General features: G+C 43.7%; 2 protein-coding genes across 2 annotated transcripts; both read left to right on the top strand.

The window, feature by feature from the left end:
* The first annotated feature begins 1,237 nt into the window (after positions 1-1,237).
* LOC110977489 (gamma-butyrobetaine dioxygenase-like) lies at positions 1,238-13,483 on the top strand. The gene is made up of 7 exons (XM_022231678.2): positions 1,238-1,303; positions 7,159-7,743; positions 8,480-9,000; positions 9,685-9,811; positions 10,731-10,936; positions 11,059-11,225; positions 11,615-13,483. Exons 2-7 carry the CDS (start codon positions 7,468-7,470, stop codon positions 11,770-11,772), a joined length of 1,455 nt encoding a protein of 484 aa, XP_022087370.1. The 5' UTR covers positions 1,238-1,303; positions 7,159-7,467; the 3' UTR covers positions 11,773-13,483.
* A 136-nt stretch (positions 13,484-13,619) lies between these two features.
* On the top strand, positions 13,620-18,935 carry LOC110977412 (uncharacterized). Its single transcript, XM_022231510.2, has 2 exons — positions 13,620-15,508; positions 17,139-18,935. Exons 1-2 carry the CDS (start codon positions 14,649-14,651, stop codon positions 17,467-17,469), a joined length of 1,191 nt encoding a protein of 396 aa, XP_022087202.2. The 5' UTR covers positions 13,620-14,648; the 3' UTR covers positions 17,470-18,935.
* The last annotated feature ends 4,553 nt before the right edge of the window (positions 18,936-23,488 follow it).

Below are 23,488 nucleotides of genomic sequence, written 5' to 3' on the forward strand. Positions count from 1 at the left end.
CTAATCCAAAAATATCGGTGCTTTTGCATATCCAGAAAATTGCAGCAAGTCAGGCACAGCAAACCCATTAAAATACTAAGCACGCAGTTACTAAAGACATTCCTACAGCCTAACCTTTGGATGATATTACAGGTCAAAAAATTAAAAAGAAACAGAAAGCAGTACGAACGCTGGAGCCCCCATAAACAACTCCTTTAAGACGCTACAGTGGGAGACTCGCTTAGTAGACGATAGATTACGTAACAGTAACAATGAAAACGTAAAATGTACCGTTTTTCACATTGCTATTGAAACAATGGGTGGCATTTAGAATGAAAGACTGTCTGAAACGACAACGGGTTGTCTTAGGAACACACAGTCGAATACCTGACTGGTTGTAGTTGAAACAAGCGTGGAGTGGGTATGTGGGATCACGCATTATACTATGAATATTCAAAAGAATGTGTATCTCATACAAACTACAAATAGAAGGAAGATCAGTTCGGATTACTCGTTTTGCAATTTTCCTAGGTCTTTCAAGCTTCTTAATGCTTTCTTGTGATAGGTTGCCAACGGTACACAAAAAATTAAACGTAAGAACGTTCCGCAGTACCGACCGATAAAAGATGGCCGTGATATTGTTGTCCACTCAGAACTCCCTAAGTTTCCTCAGGAAGTACAGCCTTTGGCTCGCCTTACCAGCTACAATTTGTGAGTTTTTCTTCCAGTTTAACCTCTCGTCGATCACAGTTCCTAAATACTTATATTCATGTCAGGAAATGGAAAAATGTGTAATTTGTGTGGGTTTAATATCTTGCATTTCTTATTCTGCTCCCCTCGTTCCCGGGATACTTTCCAACCTTATACAACCCAAACGGAACTATCTGTGGTATGCAGTGGTGGAGGTCATGATGTTTACCCCACCTCCTAATCCAGTCCATTGTTTTAGGGGAACTTTCCAACAGTCCTGACCAAGTATTTTTAGAAACAGAATGTCAGTTTTCATTGTTTGGGAGAATCATCAAATTGGAGGTTGCAGGTTGTTGGACCCTGGGAGAAAATCTGCTGATCTTGCTGATGAGCAGAGTTACACAATGAGCCTTAAAAGATTTGGCCAATGGGGAAGCTTATATGCAAATCAAACTTTGAGGAAGGTTTGGTCAAACTTGCAAGTGACCAATCATATTCTTGATGGAAATGTCCATCAAGAGACTATAACAGGCATTTAAGGGCCTATGTCGGGGTCAGAATTCAGTCTGCAACACCACCCAGCAGACCACTGGTCAACAGCCCGACACTCGAGTCTACACAGTAGCCATCTGGGGTGAGTTGCTGTCCTTAGTAATCTACCTGTGTGTAACTTCATTTTTAAATTTATTTTGATTACTTAGTATCATAGACTGTGTTACTTCTCATGTTGATGGACTTGTATTGTTAGCTTGTTTTTATGATCAATCACAATCATGGCATTCACATGAAGTTATTTTACAGTGTACTCTTTTCTCCATTTGTTCTGATTACCCCCTTGTTTGGCACACTCGATTCAACAATGTCCTAGTTTGTAATTAAGGATGATTGTACACCTTGTAAGGATAAATTTCTGTTCTATTATATAGCTCAAGTGGCATCTGTGTTGAATTGTGTTGAGGCAGGTGTAGCCAGTAGCAGGAGAGAAGCCAAGTTAGCATATCCAGGTTAGCTCCGGAATTATATTGTATATTTATATTCCAAGCAGTTTCACACTTTGACTTTGGAAACTGTTTTTACATGATTTTGTATGCCAGATTGAAAAGTTAGTATATGCTCACCAACACAGATTGAGAGGTTTTACTTGTTCGCTAAAGTCTTTTTATGGTGTGTTGTGTGAAGACTACCCAGGAAAGTGTTGTGTAATTGGTCACATTCCTTCAGAGGTCCAAACGGTTTAACAGCTGCGTTTTGGTTATAACAAGAACTCAAAGCTATACACTCCAACCACAGTGTATGACCTATGACTTTTTACTACCAGTGTGTGCAGAGTATTTGCACCATGCAGGTTGTGTGTAGTAAGTGCTATATTATCTACTGGACATGTAAGTAATTGTGTTATTTTCCTAATATTACGGGGGTCCGTCCGTCTGTCGGTCTGTCACCCCATAGACCATCCAATCAGTCTGTTAACCCCATTTTATTTAGGAGAGCTTCAATAAAGATTTCGTCAGTTGTGGAGTAAACAACAGAGACAGTGTCGTCGTCCGTTAATCGCTGTCGTATCAGTGAGAACCTTGCGCTTGCGGCGCAGAAACCTATAGTCCGGCAGCACGGCCGGATAATCCGACATTGAGATACCTGCTCTATGCTACGGTCGTGAATAACTAGTGGAATATAGGGGGGTTAAAGATTGAGACCGGCAGAAATAAAAAATCATTTCTTTGGTTTTGTTTACATTCAGAACCAGGTGATGGCTATCGCACCAATTTACAAACTGTTCGACTTGCTCAAAGTAAGCCTCTGTGTTATCCTGCAAAAACACTTATAACAGTGCCATCTGCATACTTAACGATCGCACAATTTGGATCAGAGACTCGGCAATCACCATAGTAAACAATGAAAACAAAATTGGAAAGATCACACATCCTTTAGGTGCTCCTAGATTCAAAGACCTCTTGAAGTAACATTATTGCACTTATAACCCACTGTGGTCTGTCAGCCCAAAATCATGAATAACCAAGGCAAATTTAGATAAAAATTCAGTTTGAGTAGGCCTAACTTGTCAATTAACAGATGAGGTACGATAGTATTAAATGCACTTGAAAAATCGATGAAGACCGACCCGACATACGACATTGGGGTCTCCAAGTGTTGATAAAGGTTATTAGAATACAAAGCGTACACCTCTGTTTGTTTTGTAAGCAAACTGAGTCTGGTCTAAAGAATCCACCTGATCCTTCAAATCCTAGCAATATTCTTTCAAAACAATTCAGGACATTTGAATTCAGGGCTAAAGGTCGACAGTGGTTTAGTTCACTGGGATTGTTAACCTTTGGAACTGGGATGATAAAAGACGATTTTCATAACTGAGGAATAATACCATTATCAATAAATAATTGGTAAATATAAGTAAAAATATCAGCAAGCTGTTGACTGCACAATTTCAAAACCTTATTTGGACTTCCATGCGGACCCGCTGCCTTGTTAACGTGTTTTTGCAAACACACTGCCAGCATTATGTATATCTACATGTGTGTTCATTGTATTCAGGTAATCTCTCCCGTTTTGGAGAACATCTCTGATTGAAACATTTTTAGCTGTGAAGTCATGCACATCAAACCTGCTATAAAAATTCCCCAGACCATTCACAAATCCTTTATCTAAGACCACCCCCTTGGATGCACTCTTTTAACCAACAATCGTTTGCATCCTTTGCCGCATGGCACTTGGGCTATTTTCAAGGAAATCACTCTCCAGTTTCCTCTTATACTTCATCTTAGACATCTTAATTTGCCTGTCAATATCTCTTTGAAGAGCCTTAGCACCTAACTTATCACCCAAAAGATAAATCGTCCTTTTTTGATTAAGCAGTTTTTTTCAATTCCTTGGATATCCAGGGTTTATGATTCGGATAAAACTGCACAGATCTCAGAGGAATTACATTATCAACACAGAAAATAATAGGATCAGCCAATACTGTAACTACTTCATCAATAGAGTCCGCTGAATCCATGAGAGTACCCCATTCCGCACAGTCAAAGCATGCTCGCAATTTCTCGACGGCATGGGAGCTCCATATTTCACCATTTCCTTCTCGAACTACCGTGTGTAGCGCCCATTCCTTTCCCATTCCTAATCCCACTGTTTGCTCTTCCCTTCCTAATGATACTGGTAATCATTCCTCAGCACAGCTGACATCGACCACGCCCGCACCGTATGAACCATCACTCCAAGGACGCTCTCCACCTGCTACCCGAGTTGGCACTTTCCTCGGTCAACCAATAGCACCGAATGCTGATCCAGGCATAAATCAGAATCAAATGTTGAGCTCAATGTTGGCAGCATCCGCTGGTGGGATTAGCATGGAAATTCCAGTCTTCAGTGGTGGCAACCCCTCAGAGTTCCATTGCTTTGACGCCATGGTTGAGGGCTGCATAAGTATTTAATTGTGAGGTCTTAGCAACGAGGACAACCCAAAAAAGATGTCCTTGGTTTTGAGCACAATGCTAACCCTTTTACCCTCACAATGTCAACCTTACGTAAGCTGTATGGAAACATCGGTATTCTCATCCGATCTTCCTGGCTTAAATTGGTTGCCCATGATTCTAAGGGACTTGTGGAATTTGCGTCCACCGTCTCGGCGTTGGTTGTTCAACTAAAGAGGGCTCCAGACGGGGAGGCTGAGTTGAAAGCCAACTCCTCTGCCTGCGTCCTCTGTGGCATGCTTCCTCACATTCACCAGACCGCCTCTTTGAAGGCAAAGAGCTCCAAAGGCGTGCGTAACTTCTCTCTTGCCGACATCAATGGATGGTTACAGGAAACTGTTGCCGTTGCCCACAAGAAGATTCAGTTGAATGAAGGCCTGAAGTCTGACACCTCCCAGTCATCATGAAAGACAAAGGGGTGCTGCTGCCTACCACACCAAAGCTGGGAACCAAGCAGCCATTGTCAACAACAGACCCGGCAAACCATCTCATACGACTAGTGATTTGACAGAATCCAGACCAACCAAGGGAAGAAACCACTTTTCAAGCATTACCCCCACTGTGAAGGGGAACAGTGGCTTTCCCGTTGTGATTATTTATTTGATAGGGCCTAAGCTCTCTGTCGGTCGACGAATTGAGTGGATAAAGGCAAACCGTAGATGTTGGAGGTGTGCCCGACAGCACCGAGAGTGCAACGAAATCCACTTGACGGTCCTCCACAATCTGCTCAAACAGTCGGGATATGGCTCATACTACTCAAGTTTTGACCCCAACCTCTCGGTTTTCTACGGCGATGGCAGTCCTTGGCACCCCAAGAAAGTTAGCTTGAAAACTTTGTCATTTGTACGGCGATAGTACATCGCTCACAACTTATTGTCTGTTGGATGATGGGTCCAACTTCTCCAAGATGCCAATGGAAGCTGCCGAAGCCTTGCCACAGAAATTCCGATTGTGACGGCTCGAGATGCTTGTACTCTTTCTTGGGGACAGATGTTGAATTTTGACATTGTCCCTCTGGATGATCCCGACTTGCGAATTCACGTGAGCATTGTCTTCTCCTCTCCAATGCTTAGATTATCTGAGCATTCCCTACCCAAGATCTTCAATGAAGATGGTCTCATTTGCAAGACCTCCCTTTGCATGACTGCCAGAAGGTGAGACCACTTCTGCTTGGAAGCAACCGCCCAGACCTGATGATCCCCAGAGAGAGTCGTTTTGGCCCAGAGAGTGCCCAAGTAGCAGTAAGAACAAGATTAGGATGGGCATTGCAAGGACCAACCATGCGGTGTGGAGGACAAGGAAAGCTGCACTACCTGTCTAGCCAACAAGATGCTGTCCTCCGTGAGAATGTCTCTCGGCTCTGGAACATGGATATCCAGGTTTGTTGAGAGAAAGCAAGTTGCCCAATCAAAGCAGGACCAACGAACAGTGGACCTTCTTGAAGCGAAATCAACCTATGTCAAGATGGCTAATGTGCGCCGAGTGGCGACACCACTTCTGTGGAGGCTGGTACATTAGACTTGCACTAGTCCCACTACTATTATTACATGTAGAGGCCTCTAATTCTAGTTATTACTTTTAGCTGTATTAGTTTCTTATTAGTTTCTTATTAGTTTAAGGTTGGCTTCGCAGTCTACACAGACAACAACCCTCTGAGCTACCTGCAGACGAATACCAAGTTGGGAGATACAGAGACAAGGAGGGCAGCTGAGTTGGCGCAATTCAACTTCACAGTGAGGTACAGGTCAGGAAAGAGCAACAAGAATGCTGATGCTCTCAGTGGAAAGCCTGTTCATGGTGCCGAGCCAGAGAATGTACGGTGTGAGGAAGTATGTACCGCAGCCAACCCTCTTCTCCAAATGTCCACGACAGTTCCAAATGAAGTGCGTGAAGAGCTACTGACCATCCTTGCTGAAGCAGGACTGAGTGATGTTCATGCCAGACATGACAGGCCGACACCTACTGCAACTTCAACCCTACCAACAATACCACCTGTATGTTTCAGCTCAATTTGCCCAAGCAGTTTGCTTTGACATAATTATTTGAACTGCTAGTTACGCCATATTGGGCGTTGTTATCTCAGGGCATATTCTTAATATTTCTTTAATTTTGTATATTTCAGGGTCTTCTTTTCCTGCAATGCAGCAACACCATTAAAAGAACCAGACCAGTAAATGTACACCATCCTTGTCGTGCATTTTCTTGTGTCACATTTAGAAGGTTGCGATAGAATTGTAAGCTAACTGTTGACTGAATTGGAGAATTGAAAAGCAGACCGTTACTGCATACTGAATACTGAATACTGGATCTGGATACGGGATACTGAGGAGCTGTACGATGATGCAGGACTTATATACGGTTAGAAACAGGATGTAGTTAAAGCACAAAACTTAAGAAAGGAAAGTCTTAGTCACATGTCTTAGCTGGATTCTTAGAACAATGACTGTGAATGAATAATTTCACCTTAAAACAAAGTCCTTGGTGGATGATAGTACAAGCTTAAATGAAACATGCTGAAGTGTGCCTAGCCTCTGGGCTAACAAGGTCAAATAGGCCGAAACAACATACACTGTACAAGACACTGTGTGGGTGTACTCTTAGAAGGAAAATGCAGTGAGTAATGTCTCTAAGAAATGGCAAACAGGATATATACCAGAAATGAAAAAGTGATCAAAGTTAAAAATGAAGATTCTGAATGCTCAATTCACTAAAAGAAATAAATGCAAATAATTCAAGTAATTGTGCAGAAAACGCTACACTGGATAAGCCCATTCTCTTGTCCAGCCAGTGCAGTGTTGGCCTCGTTGAAGAGAAATTAACAGCGCCTGTTGAGAGACCCCGATTTGGCAAAAATTCATTGTAGCCAAATCCAGGAACTCAAGGAAAGAGGCCTCGTCCATACTGTTATCCACCAACGGGGGAACCAGAGTAGCAATGGTACATTCCACATCATGTTGTGTGCCAGAATGACAAACCCTGCCTATTGTTTGTTATTTTATTTCAGTTACAACAAATGCACAAAAGTCATTGTGGAGTCGAGTCATGACATCTCTGCATGCACGGTGGTCACGTGCTTACGCCACCACGGTTGCTGCTGGATCAAATTGCGCACGCTCTCGCGCATACGACGGCGGTCCTTTGACACTTATAGTTAGGCTCTTAATAAAATCGTAGATATTCATGACCGCTTAAATATTTACACACAATGGAGTGCTTGTTGGTCATTGTCAGGCAGAGGTAAGGCAGTGGCGTACAACCAGGGGTCGCACACAACTGCTGGCCCAGTAGCGTTTTTACCGTGCAAGGCTGTACCATGTTTTGGAGCGGAGTGCGCCAAGTTTTACGTCCCACTTTACCGGGGCTGCTGCCGCGGACTTGGTCCCCGGCAAGTGTCACCTCTAGAAATGTCAGGGGTTTCTCGGCGGTGTTCACGAGAGACACGCTGCCAAGAGTCGGCGTGTCTCCGTCAAACTCGAAGGCCATCCCCGTGTCGGTAACGACGACACGACTCCCGAAGGGACAACCACTGGCTGCTACGCCGGTCGTGGCACGGTGCTACGTTAGCCAAGATATTCAGCCAAATATTCAGGTAAATCACACCACTTTTGCCCAGTTTCCATAGGTCCCCAGTTCAGGTTTTCAGAGGTCGCCTCGTCACAAAGGCTACTTCAAATTGTCGAGTCAAGTTTGAACTCTCTTTCTCATTCATGCATCCCTCGCCTTTTTTGTGGACTTGTAAGTGAAAGTGGTTGTCTGACAGGGGCTTTGTCATCCGTACAGTCATGATAGTTGTACGGTTCATATTGCCCCGGGCAATATATTTTTTTGGGGGGGGTTAAGACGAAGAAAAAACTGGAAAAAATTGAACGTAACCTACGGCCTTTCTGAAAGGGGTGAACCTGCTCTTGTAACGTTTTGGCTTTTTACACGCTTTTGGGAGGAAAGGAAATGAAAACGTCCCCAAAAATCACCCTTGGGCCTATTTCATTCTTTAAAAAAGGGAACAAAAAAATTGCTCCATTTTCAAAAGGAGGCACGACACCCCCCCCCTACGATTTTCCTTTACCTGGGGCCAGTTGCCTTTTTTTAAAAATTGAAATTGAAAATTTTTTTTAAAGATAGATTTATGTAGGAAAAAATAGACAATCCTTACAGAGAATAAATTGCATTTTGTGCCCCCCGTCTCCAAGCTGGATACGCAGTAGCTGCGGCTCTCACAAATTAATCTTTGTAAGGTGGGGTGGTCTTGGAATTTTTCTACAATCACCTGCAGGTACTTATGAAAAATGGATGGTTAGTCGCTCTGTCTAATTTTCATCTGCCAGATTGGATCTTTGAGTAAGGATGACACGCGTCGCATTGTGAGCGTGACTTGGTCCGACGGGAAGAGACGAGAGTACCCGTTCCCCTGGCTACTGGATAACTGCCTCTGTTCTGATTGCTACCACGTCGAGTCTCAGGGTCGACTTTTGCCTTTCGACCAGCTCGATATCACCGCCCACCCGGAGTCGGTCGAGAGCATCAACGGAGGTGACACGCTTCGAGTCTCGTGGAATCGACGCCACCACAGCGACTTCGACTCCCACTGGCTGCGCTCTGTCAAGTTCGATCAGAAGCCGCCGGATGACGTCGCCCTCACGACTCCGACACTTTGGGGCGCGGAGATCACTGAGTCTTTGCCCAGATTTGAGTTCCGAGACGTTGTTTCGGATGACCAGGCTTTGTTTGACTTCCTGAAGGCCTTCTACGAGTTTGGCATCGTGAAGATTGAAAAAACGCCGGCTGAACCACGCCAGATCCCCATTATCGCAAAGCGAATCGGCCCAATGCGGGAGACAAGCTTTGGGTAAGGTGAAGTCCTTGTATACGCAGTTCCGGTGCGTTTATAAATTAAAAGTAATTTGTGTCATCTTCACCACCGAAATATTTTAATAATGGTGGCGGGAAAGTCCTTTTATGTTAAACCCCTTCACGTCGGAATTCTTTTGACCGTGACCGCTAGGCTGCGGTATGCCCACTATGCAAAGCTCTGTCCAGCAGCAGGCCCTCATTGAAACCGCAGGTGCATGATGAATATGTGGTGTGCACTAATCCTCACACAGTGGTGTGGCGTTTGCTGTCCTTCGTTACGAAGTGGTTTTTAGTAAGTACGATTTCAAGTATTCGTTCCGTGAATTTATCAAAAATATCGCAACCAGCTCCAATCATATTCTCAAAACACGCTTGTATATCGTGCGTTGTGTTCTCATCGCCTTGAATGATCGACAGTCAGCAGACTCAAAAATTGAAAGTTTGCCACAGACAGTACAATCAGGGGAGGTTTGATAAACAAAACCAATGGATGTATTAATCACAGCCTGCGGAAAATCTCGTTACATCAAGGATCGCTGAACCCCCTTCACCCACATATTTTTTGTATTGCCCTTGTTGCCCAAAAAGCCATGATATTCCTGCGAATGTTTGTATTTTGGAGGGACAATAGAGCAAAGCCATAGCTCAAATTTTTGAGGGGTAAATTCTCTCATTGAAGGCTGCTCCAACCACTCAAGAAAGGCGGGAACCAGGTTGAGGAGTTGGATCCTGATCGAGCCCTGTCGTACACGACAAAGGCTCTGCAGCTTCACACGGATATGAGTTGCCTCTACGAAACGACATATGTGAGTGTATTTAGACAATTCAACGAGCTTGAAAAGGAAACACCATCTTGCAGTAACAATCAACATTCTGTACGGACATACATTAAATTTCACTTTGAAGATTCATGATGAAGCACAAAAAGGCTACACGCCAGGAGTAACCCTTTACCAGTATATGAAAAAATTCTAAAACGCTCTGATGGACAGTGACTCGATCAGTCTGACTCGAATCACTGTATTTTGCAACTTGACTAGATTTGAGTTCCGACGGTTATATGACTCGACTCTACTCGAGTCACTGCGAACAAATGACTCCACTCAACTCGAGTCCTCATCAGGAGACCTGACTCTACTCGAGTCACTGCGAACAAATGACTCCACTCAACTCGAGTCCTTATCAGGAGACCTGACTCTAGTGAAAACTAATAAGCCTTAAGTCCCCCCCAAAAAAGCAAACTAATTTGCGAAAAAAAAATTCAAATGACTTACACTATCTGTTTGTAATGTCCATGTCATGTGTCATTATTTTGATTTGACCACATAGAACTCCAGAGGTAAATGTTAAAAATAAAAAAATCTCTCTTTTCCATTTTGCGTATTGTGTTTAAAAATTGGTGACTCGAATAACTGACTCGAGCTAAAGACTTTAATTGACTCGACGCGCTCGACTTTGTTGCTTAATGACTCGACTCGAGTCACTATACGTTAAAATGACTCGACTCTAGTCACAAAGATTGGTGACTCGTTACAATTCCGGTTCCCACGTTCGTGATTAAAACGACAGCAGAGGGACTAGGGTTAGTCTTCCCGCGTTCCAATTTGCACGTTGTGAAGAAACGAAGAACGAGAATTCAGCACACTGGTCATAGACACAGTTTGCTTACCGATGGTAGCCAAGAATCCCTTGGTCGTTTGATTTTCATTTCCTTGAACCCTATAGATGGCGTTCTTCCACTGCATTAAATCCTCAAACTGTAAGGGAGGTGACAGTATCTACGCGGATGGTTTCCGGGCTGCCGAAATGTTGAGGCGTGAAGACCCGGACGCGTTTCAAATGCTGACCACCAATCAACAAGAGTTCCGACTGGTGGGGGCGGAGCCTCATGTGGGCGATTTTGATCATCGGTGCTTCCATTTCCCAATCAAGTATGTTGAATAACTGAATCAGCATAAGTGTGAAGTGTATGCTGTGATCTTATTCCATGAATGATTTTAAAAGCTTCTCAGATTAAAATCATTTTGACATTTTCAAACGTTCTGCCTCAAAGGCTTGACCATTTTGGACGACTCAAGGCGGTTCACTACAGCACCCACGCCAGAACGACCGCAATGTTCATGCCCGTTGATGACGTTCAGCCCATGTATAATGCTCTCCAGGTCTTTGCTAAGCTTCTTGAGAGCCCAGAGAACGCATACTACGTTAAACTACAAGGAGGTGAGGTCTGGTTCAAGTCTTGGCATTCGCCATAAAACCCGCGTTGTCTAATTATCACGGTACCTCGATAATGTAGAGCATTCAATTCATGTTTGATGTGCCTTCACCCTTACACACTCTTCCTAACTTTGGTATCTGTTGGCCCAGCATCTAATCGTGTTGTCGCATGAATCGCGTGTTTACGCCGTTGGCATCATGCCTGGAGTGGAGCTCGAGAATTGTATACCAGTGCCCATTTCATAAGTAATTGGCAATCCAAACTCGCTCCAGGCTACCTCTCCTTGTTGGAGAAAGTAGCTGTGTCTAAAATACGTCTAGTTTAGCCAGTAAAGTGGCATCGAACGAGGATCGTGCAAACTTCAGCTGTGCTCTTCTTTCGTCTGTCCTAGGTGAAATGATAGTTGTCAACAACCACCGCGTTCTCCACGGGCGTACTCCGTTCAAAGACTCCGGCGAGCGACACTTGGAGCTTGGATACGTCGACTGGGACCACGTGACCTCGCGCATGCGTGTCCTCCAAAGAAAACTGAGTGATGACAAAATGTGAAAACAGGTTTCGTTTATCTCCTATAAGCCAACAGTATCCTCTGAATGACATATCACGTACTTAATTAAACCTGTCTGATTGGAAAACTAACTTTTTAAAGTTGCAAGATGGAAAATAAAAAAATCCTGTAAGGACAGGTACGGTATCTGGTCCCATAATTATTAAAACCAAGAGACGTAAAAACATACTTTGAAAATTTGAAATATTAAACCAGGCCTTCAAAATATTCTGTGGGAGCGAAGTTGTCATAATTGCTAGGTCAAACCGTTCGCTTGTCCCCAAATTCCTAGGGGCGGATCCAGGAATTCTTCCGGGGGAGGGGTAGGCCGGAGATTTTTTTATGTCTCATTTTTGCGGACAAGTGGAAACGACGATGACAAATTACATGTCGCATAACGATGCACATACATTCAGCATTTTTCTGGCATTTTTGCCCGATGCTTTGATCACTCAGTACATTGCATACCAATGACCTAAAACCCAAGCCACAACCACAACACATGTGTATTCGATATGCACATTTTGAACCGTATTAAAATGAGTCCATGTTACCTTTAGATCTGAGGTTAATGGGGTATTGTTAACACCGATTTCTGCACGGATTGAGGTAAAAACCAAAATGTTCGAAGATGTCAGGTGCCCAGCTTTCCGAAAATCAATTATGTATACACTGTATTTACATATCTATATTTAAATTAAACTCATAGTAATATGTCAGGATCAGAAAGTAACTGGTGGTGCAGCCTGACACCTATTGTACGTGCAAATCACGAGAGAATTATAAAAATACGGAACATGCATTTTAGGTACAAAGTCCCGTTTTGCGACTTCAAATAACCTGTATATTTGAACTGTGATAAAGGATTACTTCGATGATGTTGGTTTTGAGCACTTCTATCGATTTAGGCACAATGGACCTTGATAAAACTGACCAAACTTGTAAGCCATGATGATATTCACTAACAGTGTTTAAAAGAAGTAGGCTTCCTTGCATATGTACATGTATAATCAAAGAGTCCAATCAGTAGGTTTATATCAAAATATACCTGAAAAGTATTAATATGATGCAACTATGCTTTTTGTAGTAAAAAAACGCTTGTCAGTTGTAGCCGTTCTAGAAAAAGGAAAACTTAAAACAGAATGTGACAATGTGATAATGGTACTTTGAATCAGGTGTTATTTTTTCGTATCCTTGTTTTACGTTACCTTCTATTACCACTTGAAACTTAGTATTGCTAGAAGCCAACTATATATAATAATGAGGACAAAAGACACACTTGTTTATGTTTAAAGTTAACAAACACTATCTTCCATTAAATTTGGTAGTTAGAAATGACTGCAAAAAATCGGCAGAGTCAGATTCAGGGGGCAACGGGGCCATGTGTCCCCCCCCCAAAAAAGAGAAGAATCAAGATTTTCAAAAATCAGAGAAAGGTGTTTTTTTTTCTATGTTATTTCCCTTGCTTCCAAATGCACTATCAAAGTTTTGCCCCCCAAATTTGTTTCTGCAGAACAAAATTTTTCGGGGATTTTCTTATGGATTTACAATTGGCCGAAGTTCGGGGGGGGGTAAAATTGTAAAAATCGATTAACGTACGAAAAAATACATTCTCCTCCTATGGTTGCTTTAAATTTCCATTGTTATTGCCTTTGTCGATGTAGTGGTAGATTGTTTTCTGACGTATTAATAAACAGTTAGGCCTACTTTACAGTTGCGGCTTAGTTGTCTTTTCATTTTCTATGTGCATTGCCCGCACCTTTCCCTGCTCTCAGCAAAGATGGGTGGTCATTTCTGAACATAATGATAAATTGATGTGGGGATCCTGCGTATTAAGTATTCTCGACGTTGAGCCTGAGAGGGCGCTCTTTCAAACTTGCCCCTTTTCCTTTCCACCGGGAGTGAACGCGGGCTGGCCGGAACAGTTTGGGTTACCATTTCAGCCCAGTGCAGTGGACCACACCACATTTATATGTAACTGCAACCCCACGAGTGTTGGGCGAGTTGAAATACTAATTATGCAAATGCTAATGCACATGCTAATGTACTTACCACGCATTAAATACACATATGATTTTATACTTTGTAAATTCTCTATATTTATTCAATGTCAATGTCATGAATTGTTTCTCAGGGATATTTTAATTGGGGACACAATCAGCAATAAATAAATCAAGATCAGGAGGTCTGTTTCGCCCCTAATTTATTTCTGGGATTTCTCTTTCTTTCTCGGACTATACAGCTCCTTCCTCAAGGGATGCTGCCACCTGGCGTTGCCCGCAAGCTTCCAAGCTCACATTGAAAAGAAAAATATTTCTTTTTAACCTTAAACAGACCGCATTGATCTTCCCTTTCTGCTTTAATGATCACCTGAACCCCCCCCCCCCCAATTTTTCAAGAATTCCTTTCAAAAGTAATCCCTTTCAACAATTTCAAAATTACTTTATCTGGGACGTTCTGTGTGCGCAAAATCTAACTCGATAACGTCTCGTACAACGTAGTTTTATTCTTAATTAATAGTCCGGTTGCAGAAAAGCTTTCAACCACAGTCCTTTTTTTTTACTGATGACCTGTAGCACGATAATGTTCGGTTTAGAGAGGCCTGGATCAATTTTATACCGCGTTTTCCAAACGAGAAGAATTTACTAAAGAGCTACAACTTGACCAAAGAACTTTCTCCACATAAAAATCCGGTTCCTTGCGCCCCTATAAACGACTTGGTTTCTTCCAGTCAATTTAACCGGGAAAACTGTTACAGTAGTTGTTGCAACTTCCTTTTCTGCTTTGACCTGCATACTGGTTAAGTCGGCATCTACTCGTCGATTGAGAGATAGATTTTGAGTGGAATTCGCGAAGCGTACCTGGAACCTGATCAGTTATGTCTCCGGTCATTTTTCTCCTGTTGTTCTGCACTCTCGGAAGGACCAGAGGACTTTCCATGAGATCTGCAGACATCAGTAAGATACATTTCGTCAGCGTGTCTCTCGGTCCGCACAGCCGGGACATCTTGGTCCACGTCGACGGCGTTACGGCCACCGAGTTCCTGGTTGGATCCAGCCCGCGCGACGGCGTGATCGTGCGGCGGGTCGCAGACGGCCGAAAACAGGTGCAAATTCTGGAAGATTGGACGCACCAGGTGGTGGATTGTAGGGTCACGAGCGACGCAAGGGAGATCCGCGATTTCGAGACGGCTACGGAGGCGCGTCTCGCCGATCACTTAAGCCGAGTTCCAACCGTCCTGGCACCGTCACCTCCCTGCGACTTCTCCCTTGGTTCGCCCTCCTCGGCCGGCAAATCCCAATATCTTACCGTCAGTTTGCTGCCTACGATCACTGGCGAAAACAGCCGGGCGAGTGAGGATTTTCTGCATCTGATGTCACTCACCGATACCAAGAAAGCGCAAAAAGAGTGCCGATTATACCATGCTCAGTTGAAGAAGGAGCCAACCCGATTCCATCTTGCTTCCCTGGAAGACGAAGCGGGCAGGGCAAGACGTGCACAGCCGAGAAGCGGCGATACCGGACGGGAGAAAAGGTCGGCCTTCATGATACCAGGGACGCTGTGGTGCGGTCCAGGCAGCGACGCCGAATCCTATGACCACCTCGGGCAGGACATCGAGGCAGACGCCTGCTGCAGGGAGCATGACCACTGCCCCAGCTCCATCAAGCGATGGAGCACCAAATACGGCATCTTCAACTTTCGTCTCTACGCCATCAGCCACTGTGATTGCGACAGAAGGTATGAAAACTTTACAAAGAACTGGCAACTGGGGTGAGGGGTGGCATTAAGCCTCGTCCCTGACTGCCAATTTATCAAGTTACTTCTTCCTTTTTTTCATACAAAACAGGCTTTTCTATTCATCGATGGGAACTTGAATGAAAGTAACTTTTTCTTTAAAAGTTGAATGATCTGGCCACTTTTATCGTCAGAGCCTTAAATGATGATGTCGATTTCATCTTAAATTTTAATGAATGTCTTTGTATCCCAGTCTTATCAAGTTCGTTGATTGGAATGCATTGGGTGGGACACAAAAGAGGACTGCGAGAGGTGCGAGCATAGACCAAACAAAAAAGGGGGGAAATTTGGGATTCGCATCACCGATTTGCCAAAGTAAATGCCCCTGAATTGACACCTTCCACCCTCGAAGATTTATCAAGTTTACTGATGATGAATGCTCTTGGGCCCCCTGGAAAAATCCCCTGCGGAAAAACGCCTGGTCACGTTCATGGTGGCGTGGGATAAAGGCTGCTAACCCGATTAGACTCCACACTTGCGGTGGCACCCAGACTGGTGGCCCCGCACCCACATGCACATTCTTTATAGTTTGACGCGCGCGTGCATTTGGCAAATCGCGACACCCTTCTGGTCGAAGTGGCATGTAACGCGCGCGTACCACCTTTCCCCGAGCGTTGTGCTACCGCAGTAAACACGTCTAGTTCTGGTTGAAGAATGTTCCATGCATCGCTCTCGGGGGATTACTGGCTGACTGCAATCACACTAACTGACGTAATATCATTTCGCTGCCGTTTGTTAGCCCCCTCCCCCGATACGACCGCGTCCAGGCACGTCTAGCCCAATAGAATTCCGTGACATTCAGTTTAAATTACAAATCAGGCTATGAAGAAACCAGTTATATGTGTCGATTTGGGGGATATTTTTGTATTAACAAGCTATATTCAAAGCATCTGCGATCTATTTTCGCCGTTCACATTTTGCTCAGAATCCTTTTTTCCCTCTTTCATTTTTCGCTTCTAAATATATCGGCGTCCCGGCTTTACTTTAAGACTTTCTTTCCCTTCGCCACCTGACACACTGAGCCCTCCTTTACTATGCCAGTGGTCTTGACCTGATTTAAAAGCAGAGGTTGGAATGCTTCAGACTATGTGGTGAAAGAGAGAGAGGAAGAGATGGCTTTTCCGTGTAGTTGAATGACCGTGTGGAAACACCTGCTTTCGTCATTCATTCAAAAGTGCAGAGGACTCTACAGGGTCCAACAAGACTTTCTGCTTTTCAGCGTAAAAAATCCCAAATCTAAGGTGTTTATCCTTATATCGTGACCTTCTGGTTAAGTGTTTGATTGGGACCCAGATCCGACACAAAGAACCGACTGAGTCAACACAAATTTGATGTTTCGGGCAGTGTGCCTTCGCCGCACAAGCTACAAACATGTCTGGTAGTTTTAAAGGCTAATTTAAAAAAAGATTATTCACAATTATGCAAGATTAATACGCATGTGCATTGATGACAAAAATCGACTTCTTATATCACAAAGGCATTTCAATATTAGTATATCCGGTTCTTCACTTGTAAAATCAGTGGATAAATGGCTGTATCTCACGTTATGATTTTCCCGCCTGTTTTGGGGCAGATTCAACCAGTGTCTGCGCGAAGCTGGAACACAGAAAGCAGAGGTCGTCGGCCACTGGTACTTCAACATCCTTCAGCTGTCCTGCTTCGAGTTGCACTACAAGCCGACGTGCGTCGAGTACCAGGGGTGGTTCAGCCGTTGGTGTCGCCGCACCGAATTGGTCCCTTACGCCGAGATCAGCTCAGTTGGACCAATCACAGTCAAGGATGGTTTAGGAGGAGCCACATCGGAGTACGCTTCCGTTGCTCCTACCACGGATGGTGATGACACTGAATTGAGCGGTCAAAGCCCCGAGTCAGAGTCCGCGGAATCGAGTGCAAGCGACCATTGAACTTTGACGACATAATTCCAAGTCCAAGGGGCAGCTTCTCCCCACTGATTTATGAGAGACCAAACTGGACAATTCAATTGAAACTTGAAATTACCTCAGGTTTGGTGATGCAATGTCATGGCAAAACCAATGCAAGGTCTGGAATTTGCTTGTCCAGAAAGAATGGATCGCAATGGACAAAACAGAACCCTTTTTTTAAACTTCAAGTTACCTCGGGTTTACCTGCAAATACTTTGCTCTGTGAACTCTTCCAATTCTAGCGTCTGGGGAAATTTGTTTTTCCCATTACAGTCTTCGGGACTGATTCAAGGTTACCCTGGATTTAATTTTGAGAAACCGACAATCAAATTTGTGTTCGACATTACGTGGGCTAGTGCTGCGATTGGGACAACATTTATGCCTGAAATGCATGCGAGAAACTGAGAGTTTTCAACTTTTACGTTCAGAGAACCTGTATTTAAAATATTTTAAAAACCGACATGTAGCCTAACGAAAAATTCCATACTAATGGACCTATGTACTGAGGACATCAAGCTTTCTTTACATGTAAACTTTCCTACAGAGTTCTAATCTGTCGTCCCAGCTGGCTCCCATAGGCCTATATAGGAAAGCGCTCAAGTAAACAAAGCGTGACGTCATCAGTACACATGCCTGTTAATTAACATAATGCTTTGTATCTTAAGTGTGGTAACTGTCAAATAGTGTCCTATCAATGCAGTAAGTTTTAGGTAGTGTAGTAAGTAGCGCAAAAGTAACGTGTGTTAGTAATAATAGTGATGAATTATTTTTTATGCTCAATTCAGGTTTCATGTTACACGATCTGCAATTCACCAATCAGCAGTGGTGTAAATAAGGGGAAGGCATGGGGTCACAGCCCCCCCTCCCCGCTCAAGGCCTGTGTTCCCTTTGTCCCTTCCCCCAATCAGAAATTAGAGATGGGAAACATTTGGAATAGTACGCGTTTGTCAGTGTTTTAACTGTGCCCAACCAACTGAGTTCCCCCTCTGGAAAATGAGGACCCCAAATCCCCCTTCCCTGAAAAAGGTACATCCCAAATACACCCCTGCCAATCAGATGATGGGGATTTATTTCGGCTTTTTATAATACACAATAGACACATTCTTGCGTCTCGAAAGTCACACTAGCGTCATGATAATTTGTATTGTATGGTTGAGGTTAAAAGGAAACATTGTTATCGTGAAATGTACCATAAAGTACCCACTTTAAGTCGAGAGCTTACTGAGATTTGTTGCCAATGCAAATTAAGTCCCAAGGCCCTGCTTCAAAAACTACTGTGAGTTTATGTTAATGTGAGACTTTTTATATCTAAACAAAAACCGGTTTTTATTTGAGTCAAGAACTTTTTGTGCAGTTGTTTTATTGACTAATAACAGTTTTGTTCAGTATTGATGAATGTAACAGGTCAAATGTCAATGTAATAGATGTACTGTGTCCATTGTACAGAGCTTAACGTGAATTGATTTTCAAACAGTTTAAAATATGCCAAAGATTCGAAATCTTTAGGCTCAACAGTTAGGCCTGGGCCCTTTCAGTTTCAAAAGCTTTAAACAAAAACAAAAGAAATTAAGGACTAGTTTTATGATTTGCGGGTAAAATTCTAAAAAGTGGCACTGGTCTTGCCATACAGCAAGTTTACAAAAACCCCAAATAATAATCGAGCTTTTGCGCCACTCTCAGGGCAATTATAATTTTAATCCTGTAAAATCCCAGTTACTGGGAGGTCACAGGTCAACTTGACGGTGATTCCTGCGGTTAGGATATCTCCTTTTCTGTCTCTCTCTCTTCCCCCCTCTCTAATTCAACTCAATATTTTCCTTTCTCTTCACAACAAGGGACGCTTTTTCACCCGTGCCAAATGACGTCCACCCCCGCATATTTTTCCCAGCCATCTGAATGTCTGCACGGTGGACTAACAAACAACATGGACGACCATCAGAGTTGCCTATTCACCGTGTCTTTGCGCAGTACCGCACCAGCGTTACCAAGTCAGAGCAGAAATTGGCCACCTTCTCCCTCGCTATTTTTTTCGGGGGGACCTGCCGGGGCGGGCCCGGCCCGGCCCGTGGTCCCAACTTGGCCCCCAGTGGGGGCGATGAAGGGTCCGCGAGCCAGCTCAGAGAGCTGCAAATAAAAAAATGTGGCGAGGGAAAGGTACGAGCCACGGTCGGCTGAGGTGAGAAGCTGGATGTGGGCTGCACTGACGCGGCGTCGGGCTCGACATCTCCCCGGATTCGCGCTCAGCGAGTATTATGAGTGGGCGAGGCTCAGCGTAGCTAAACCGGGGACACTGACACGCGTCTTGATCAAGGCAATTAGGAGCCTACCAATGCAGTAACTGAGGTAAGTAAACTGAAAATTTGATTGAAGCTTCGGAAACTAAACATGTTTTCATTTAATGCAGATTACTTTTGATACCTTCAGTAATTATTCCCCCCCCCCTTAATTTTTATTTGGGGGGGGGGGTTGGACAAATCCTCTTTTTGATTGCACACAATTCTGCAAATTCTCTGCAGTTGAGCTTTCTGTAATGCTCGTGAAAAGAATTTTATGTAACGGGAAAAGAAGCATTTTCTGCCTTAAATGAATTATATATATTTTTTGAATTATTATGCAATGCATGGTTGGTGCTTGTAAGCGGGTGCTTACCGGCATTGGGACGGGACATGGGACCCCCCACACTATTTGTAATTTCCAAAATTCCCTCCTATTTCTCACGCCACTTTGCAAACATGTTTACGAATCCGTTCATTCCACCCCATCCTATCCTATCCCCCATAGCCATTCCAGTCCAGTCCATTCCTTAAATAAAGGAAGCTTATGGCTTTTTGTATTCGTCATTAGCATTTCAGACGTACGTAGTTCTACATGCTTCCATCCACACCTTCAATCACTAAGTCTTATATTGTGAATGAAGGGTAACTCGTTCGTGGATTGACCATTTGAGAGAATAGTAGCTCTGAACTTCATAAAAAGCATCACTTTGCAATATTTAGAGGACATCAGTCACTAAGGACCGCTGCGAAAACGTCTGACGTTGACAGTTTTCATTTTTTACTAGGCCTAAGTTATGGATTAGACGGCTGTAGTCTAGTACGAGAAATTCGTGTATGCGTCACTTGAGTATAGAGCTCGTGTTTGGTGCAATTCAGCACCCCGCAGTTGTCTCCAAATCCATATTTTGTATCGCTTCTTTCAAAGGACTTTTCAAACTTTTATGTTTTACACTGTTTTTTTACATACACATGAGAAGTTTGAAGTCATGTCAGGCTGCTTGAGCACAACAAGTTTGGTAGATTTTTTTTGCAGAGGCCAAGTCTCAGTTGTTTTGTTGATTTAATTTATGGCAAACAGTCACTTTGCAAACTTAATAAACAACATTCAGCATTGAGCTGCATTTTCAGTCCGCGATTTCGAAAGAAAACCGAACCAACAACAGCGCCCTCAGGTGATCGGGAAAAGCTTAGGCATTATAATAATGGTCGCCAAAAGTCCTTTCAAAATAACCCAACCGCGAAGGATTTCCCATTATTTTTGATTGAGTTGAGAAGCGTGTAGACATGATGATTTATTCAAAATGTGTTCGAGTGTGAAATTCATGACACCAACCCTTTTAAGAAGGAAAACGAGAATCAGACTTTGAACACCGATGTTCCTTGTCTCAGTCAGTGAAAGAGCGCATGCTCGATTGGCAGACAATTTGATATTACGACATGATTTTTATGTCTTTTTCTGATGAGCCATAATTATGATTTAATGAAATGGTAATTCACCGCATTTCTTTGTGCCGTAATACTTCCCCGCCCATTTTATATAAAGACAGTTGAAATGATTACCATGTACCTTGAAAGAGTTTCAAGCATCCCTTTACCGAGCCTGTCACATGGAACAATATATATGCAACTATAGCAACGGGATGAAACAGAAAAATCCTGACATCAATTATTGAGCGAGCTTTGCCATTCACAGCATTCACCGCGCAGGTTCAAGCTTGAAACGGTCGCTGTGTCCTGGCATTATTTTTTTAGTATTGGGTAGGAGGAAGCGATGATGTGTTATGATTCTCTTTAAAGGACAAAACGGCTCCACAAAGCAATTAACTTGACGGTAACAGGGGAGAGTCAATCTCGTTTGAAAGAGCGTCTTACCCACACGCCCCAAAAATTACAGCGCTGGTGACAGGTCAATCAAAGGCCGACGCACAATCGCAGTGTATTCCGCAAGTCAAATGAAACCGACTTGCTGGTGTTTCTTAGATTGCTACGCAACGTACTGACTGGACAAATGATCGCCGGAGTATGATACTTTCGTGTCATATACAAAGTGTAGAAATTTATGCAGGAGTTGTACGCCCCCTCTATTTTTGATTGACTGCGTAAATAACAGGTATGGTCCACCGCACAGACTTCTTTTAAATTATATCGAGTCAAACAATCTATGACTGTCGGTGTCTTTCAGTATTCCGTCCCGGTTTGAGCTGCTTTGAACTCCATCATTGCATATTTCCACCACCTCTACCGCACTTAAATGAGGGCTGGAGCTTGACTTCGCTTCAGTGTGATCATATCGGTAGAGGGCGTTATCCAAAAGAATTGTCTGAGATTGCACTACACCAAATACGCGCCCATAGAAAACAGTGCAAAATCGGACCGAAATAGCGGCGCCTGTTGACTCTCGTGAAGAGGTTAGCCTCCGTTTTTTTCACTGGAAATTGAAGATTGTGGCTAGAAGATCACTTTTCGTTTCAATTTCATGGAGGTTAGCCACGAAAATGTTTTTTATTCGCCTTTGAACGAAGATATCCCCCAAATAGCAGTAAAACTAAGCGCTCATTTCTGAATGTAGCCGCCCGCCTCTATCCAAAATAGGTCCGCAATTTGGGGCTTTTAGTGACAAAAATACCCCGAACTGGAAACTATCAGTCCTAAATTTGGGATTGATAGAAATATTTCTATAATGCCTCCTGATTATGGCCTGTCTTATAGTAAAAAATCCCGTGGGATCACAAAATATTAATGAGCTCGCGCGCAGAAATACAACAATTTGGTGGAATGCACCCCTAAAACGGTCTTCAATCACAAAGCTAGCCTTTGATCAAGGCGCCCGCGGCGAAATGGATGGTCGCCAAAGAGCGAGGAGCTGGAGGAGCGAGCACCAAACCAACGCACGCAGGCGCGCACAGTCCACGACACACATCTCGGCTACTACATGCGCATGCATGGTTAATTTCGGGCTTGCATGTAGTTCGTCCTGTGGTCTTGACTATCCATTTCGCCGCGGCCGTCTTGATCAAAGGCTATCACAGAGCAAGTTCGGGCACAAACTACAGTTCGACCAGTAGTCCATTGCTTTTTAAAAATGGCCATGCACAATCTGTGAATGACCCTTGTCGGTCAATTTTTTAAAAATCTCATCGTTAGTCACATTTCACCGTTGGCTGCGATTATTGCAGTGTGTATGATAATTTAAATCTCGTACAGTTATTTTCATATGAATGGTTCATTCTGTAATAATAAATGAAATCGGCTATTGATAATCAGCCGTGTGACCAGCGGTCTGGTCCCGAATGGTCGACTAGATATTTCAAACCGCCCATCGTTCGGGCGGTGTCAGTCGAACAGTAGTTACCCATTGTCGTCGCTCGAACTTGTCCACAGGCCTAATACTACCAGTGCGGCGCCTGATGAATGGGTGAAGCGCCCTCTATGTAAAATATCGGCTTTTTCGTGAATGCCGAGATAGGCAACAGCGTGGTTAGCCTTTCCGGTGTCGTATCGGTTACACGGATTTTGTGAGTGAACCAGCGCGTGCGTATCGATCTGCAGAGACCAGAATATGATCGAGCACAATGCCAACTGTCGGGGGGTTCCGCACGGCCAGGTTACATTTTCAGAGTGCGACCGAGATTTGGTGTAAGAAAATCCAGCGCGGCGATTGATTCTCACGCGGGAAATGTCAACTCCACGGCCGATGAAAGCAAGCTGTACAATGTTGTCTTTGG

This window comes from Acanthaster planci, linkage group LG12 (assembly GCF_054643075.1).
Source record: "Acanthaster planci isolate LZ-2023a linkage group LG12, COTS_SCS, whole genome shotgun sequence".
In the NCBI taxonomy this organism is placed as follows: domain Eukaryota; kingdom Metazoa; phylum Echinodermata; class Asteroidea; order Valvatida; family Acanthasteridae; genus Acanthaster; species Acanthaster planci.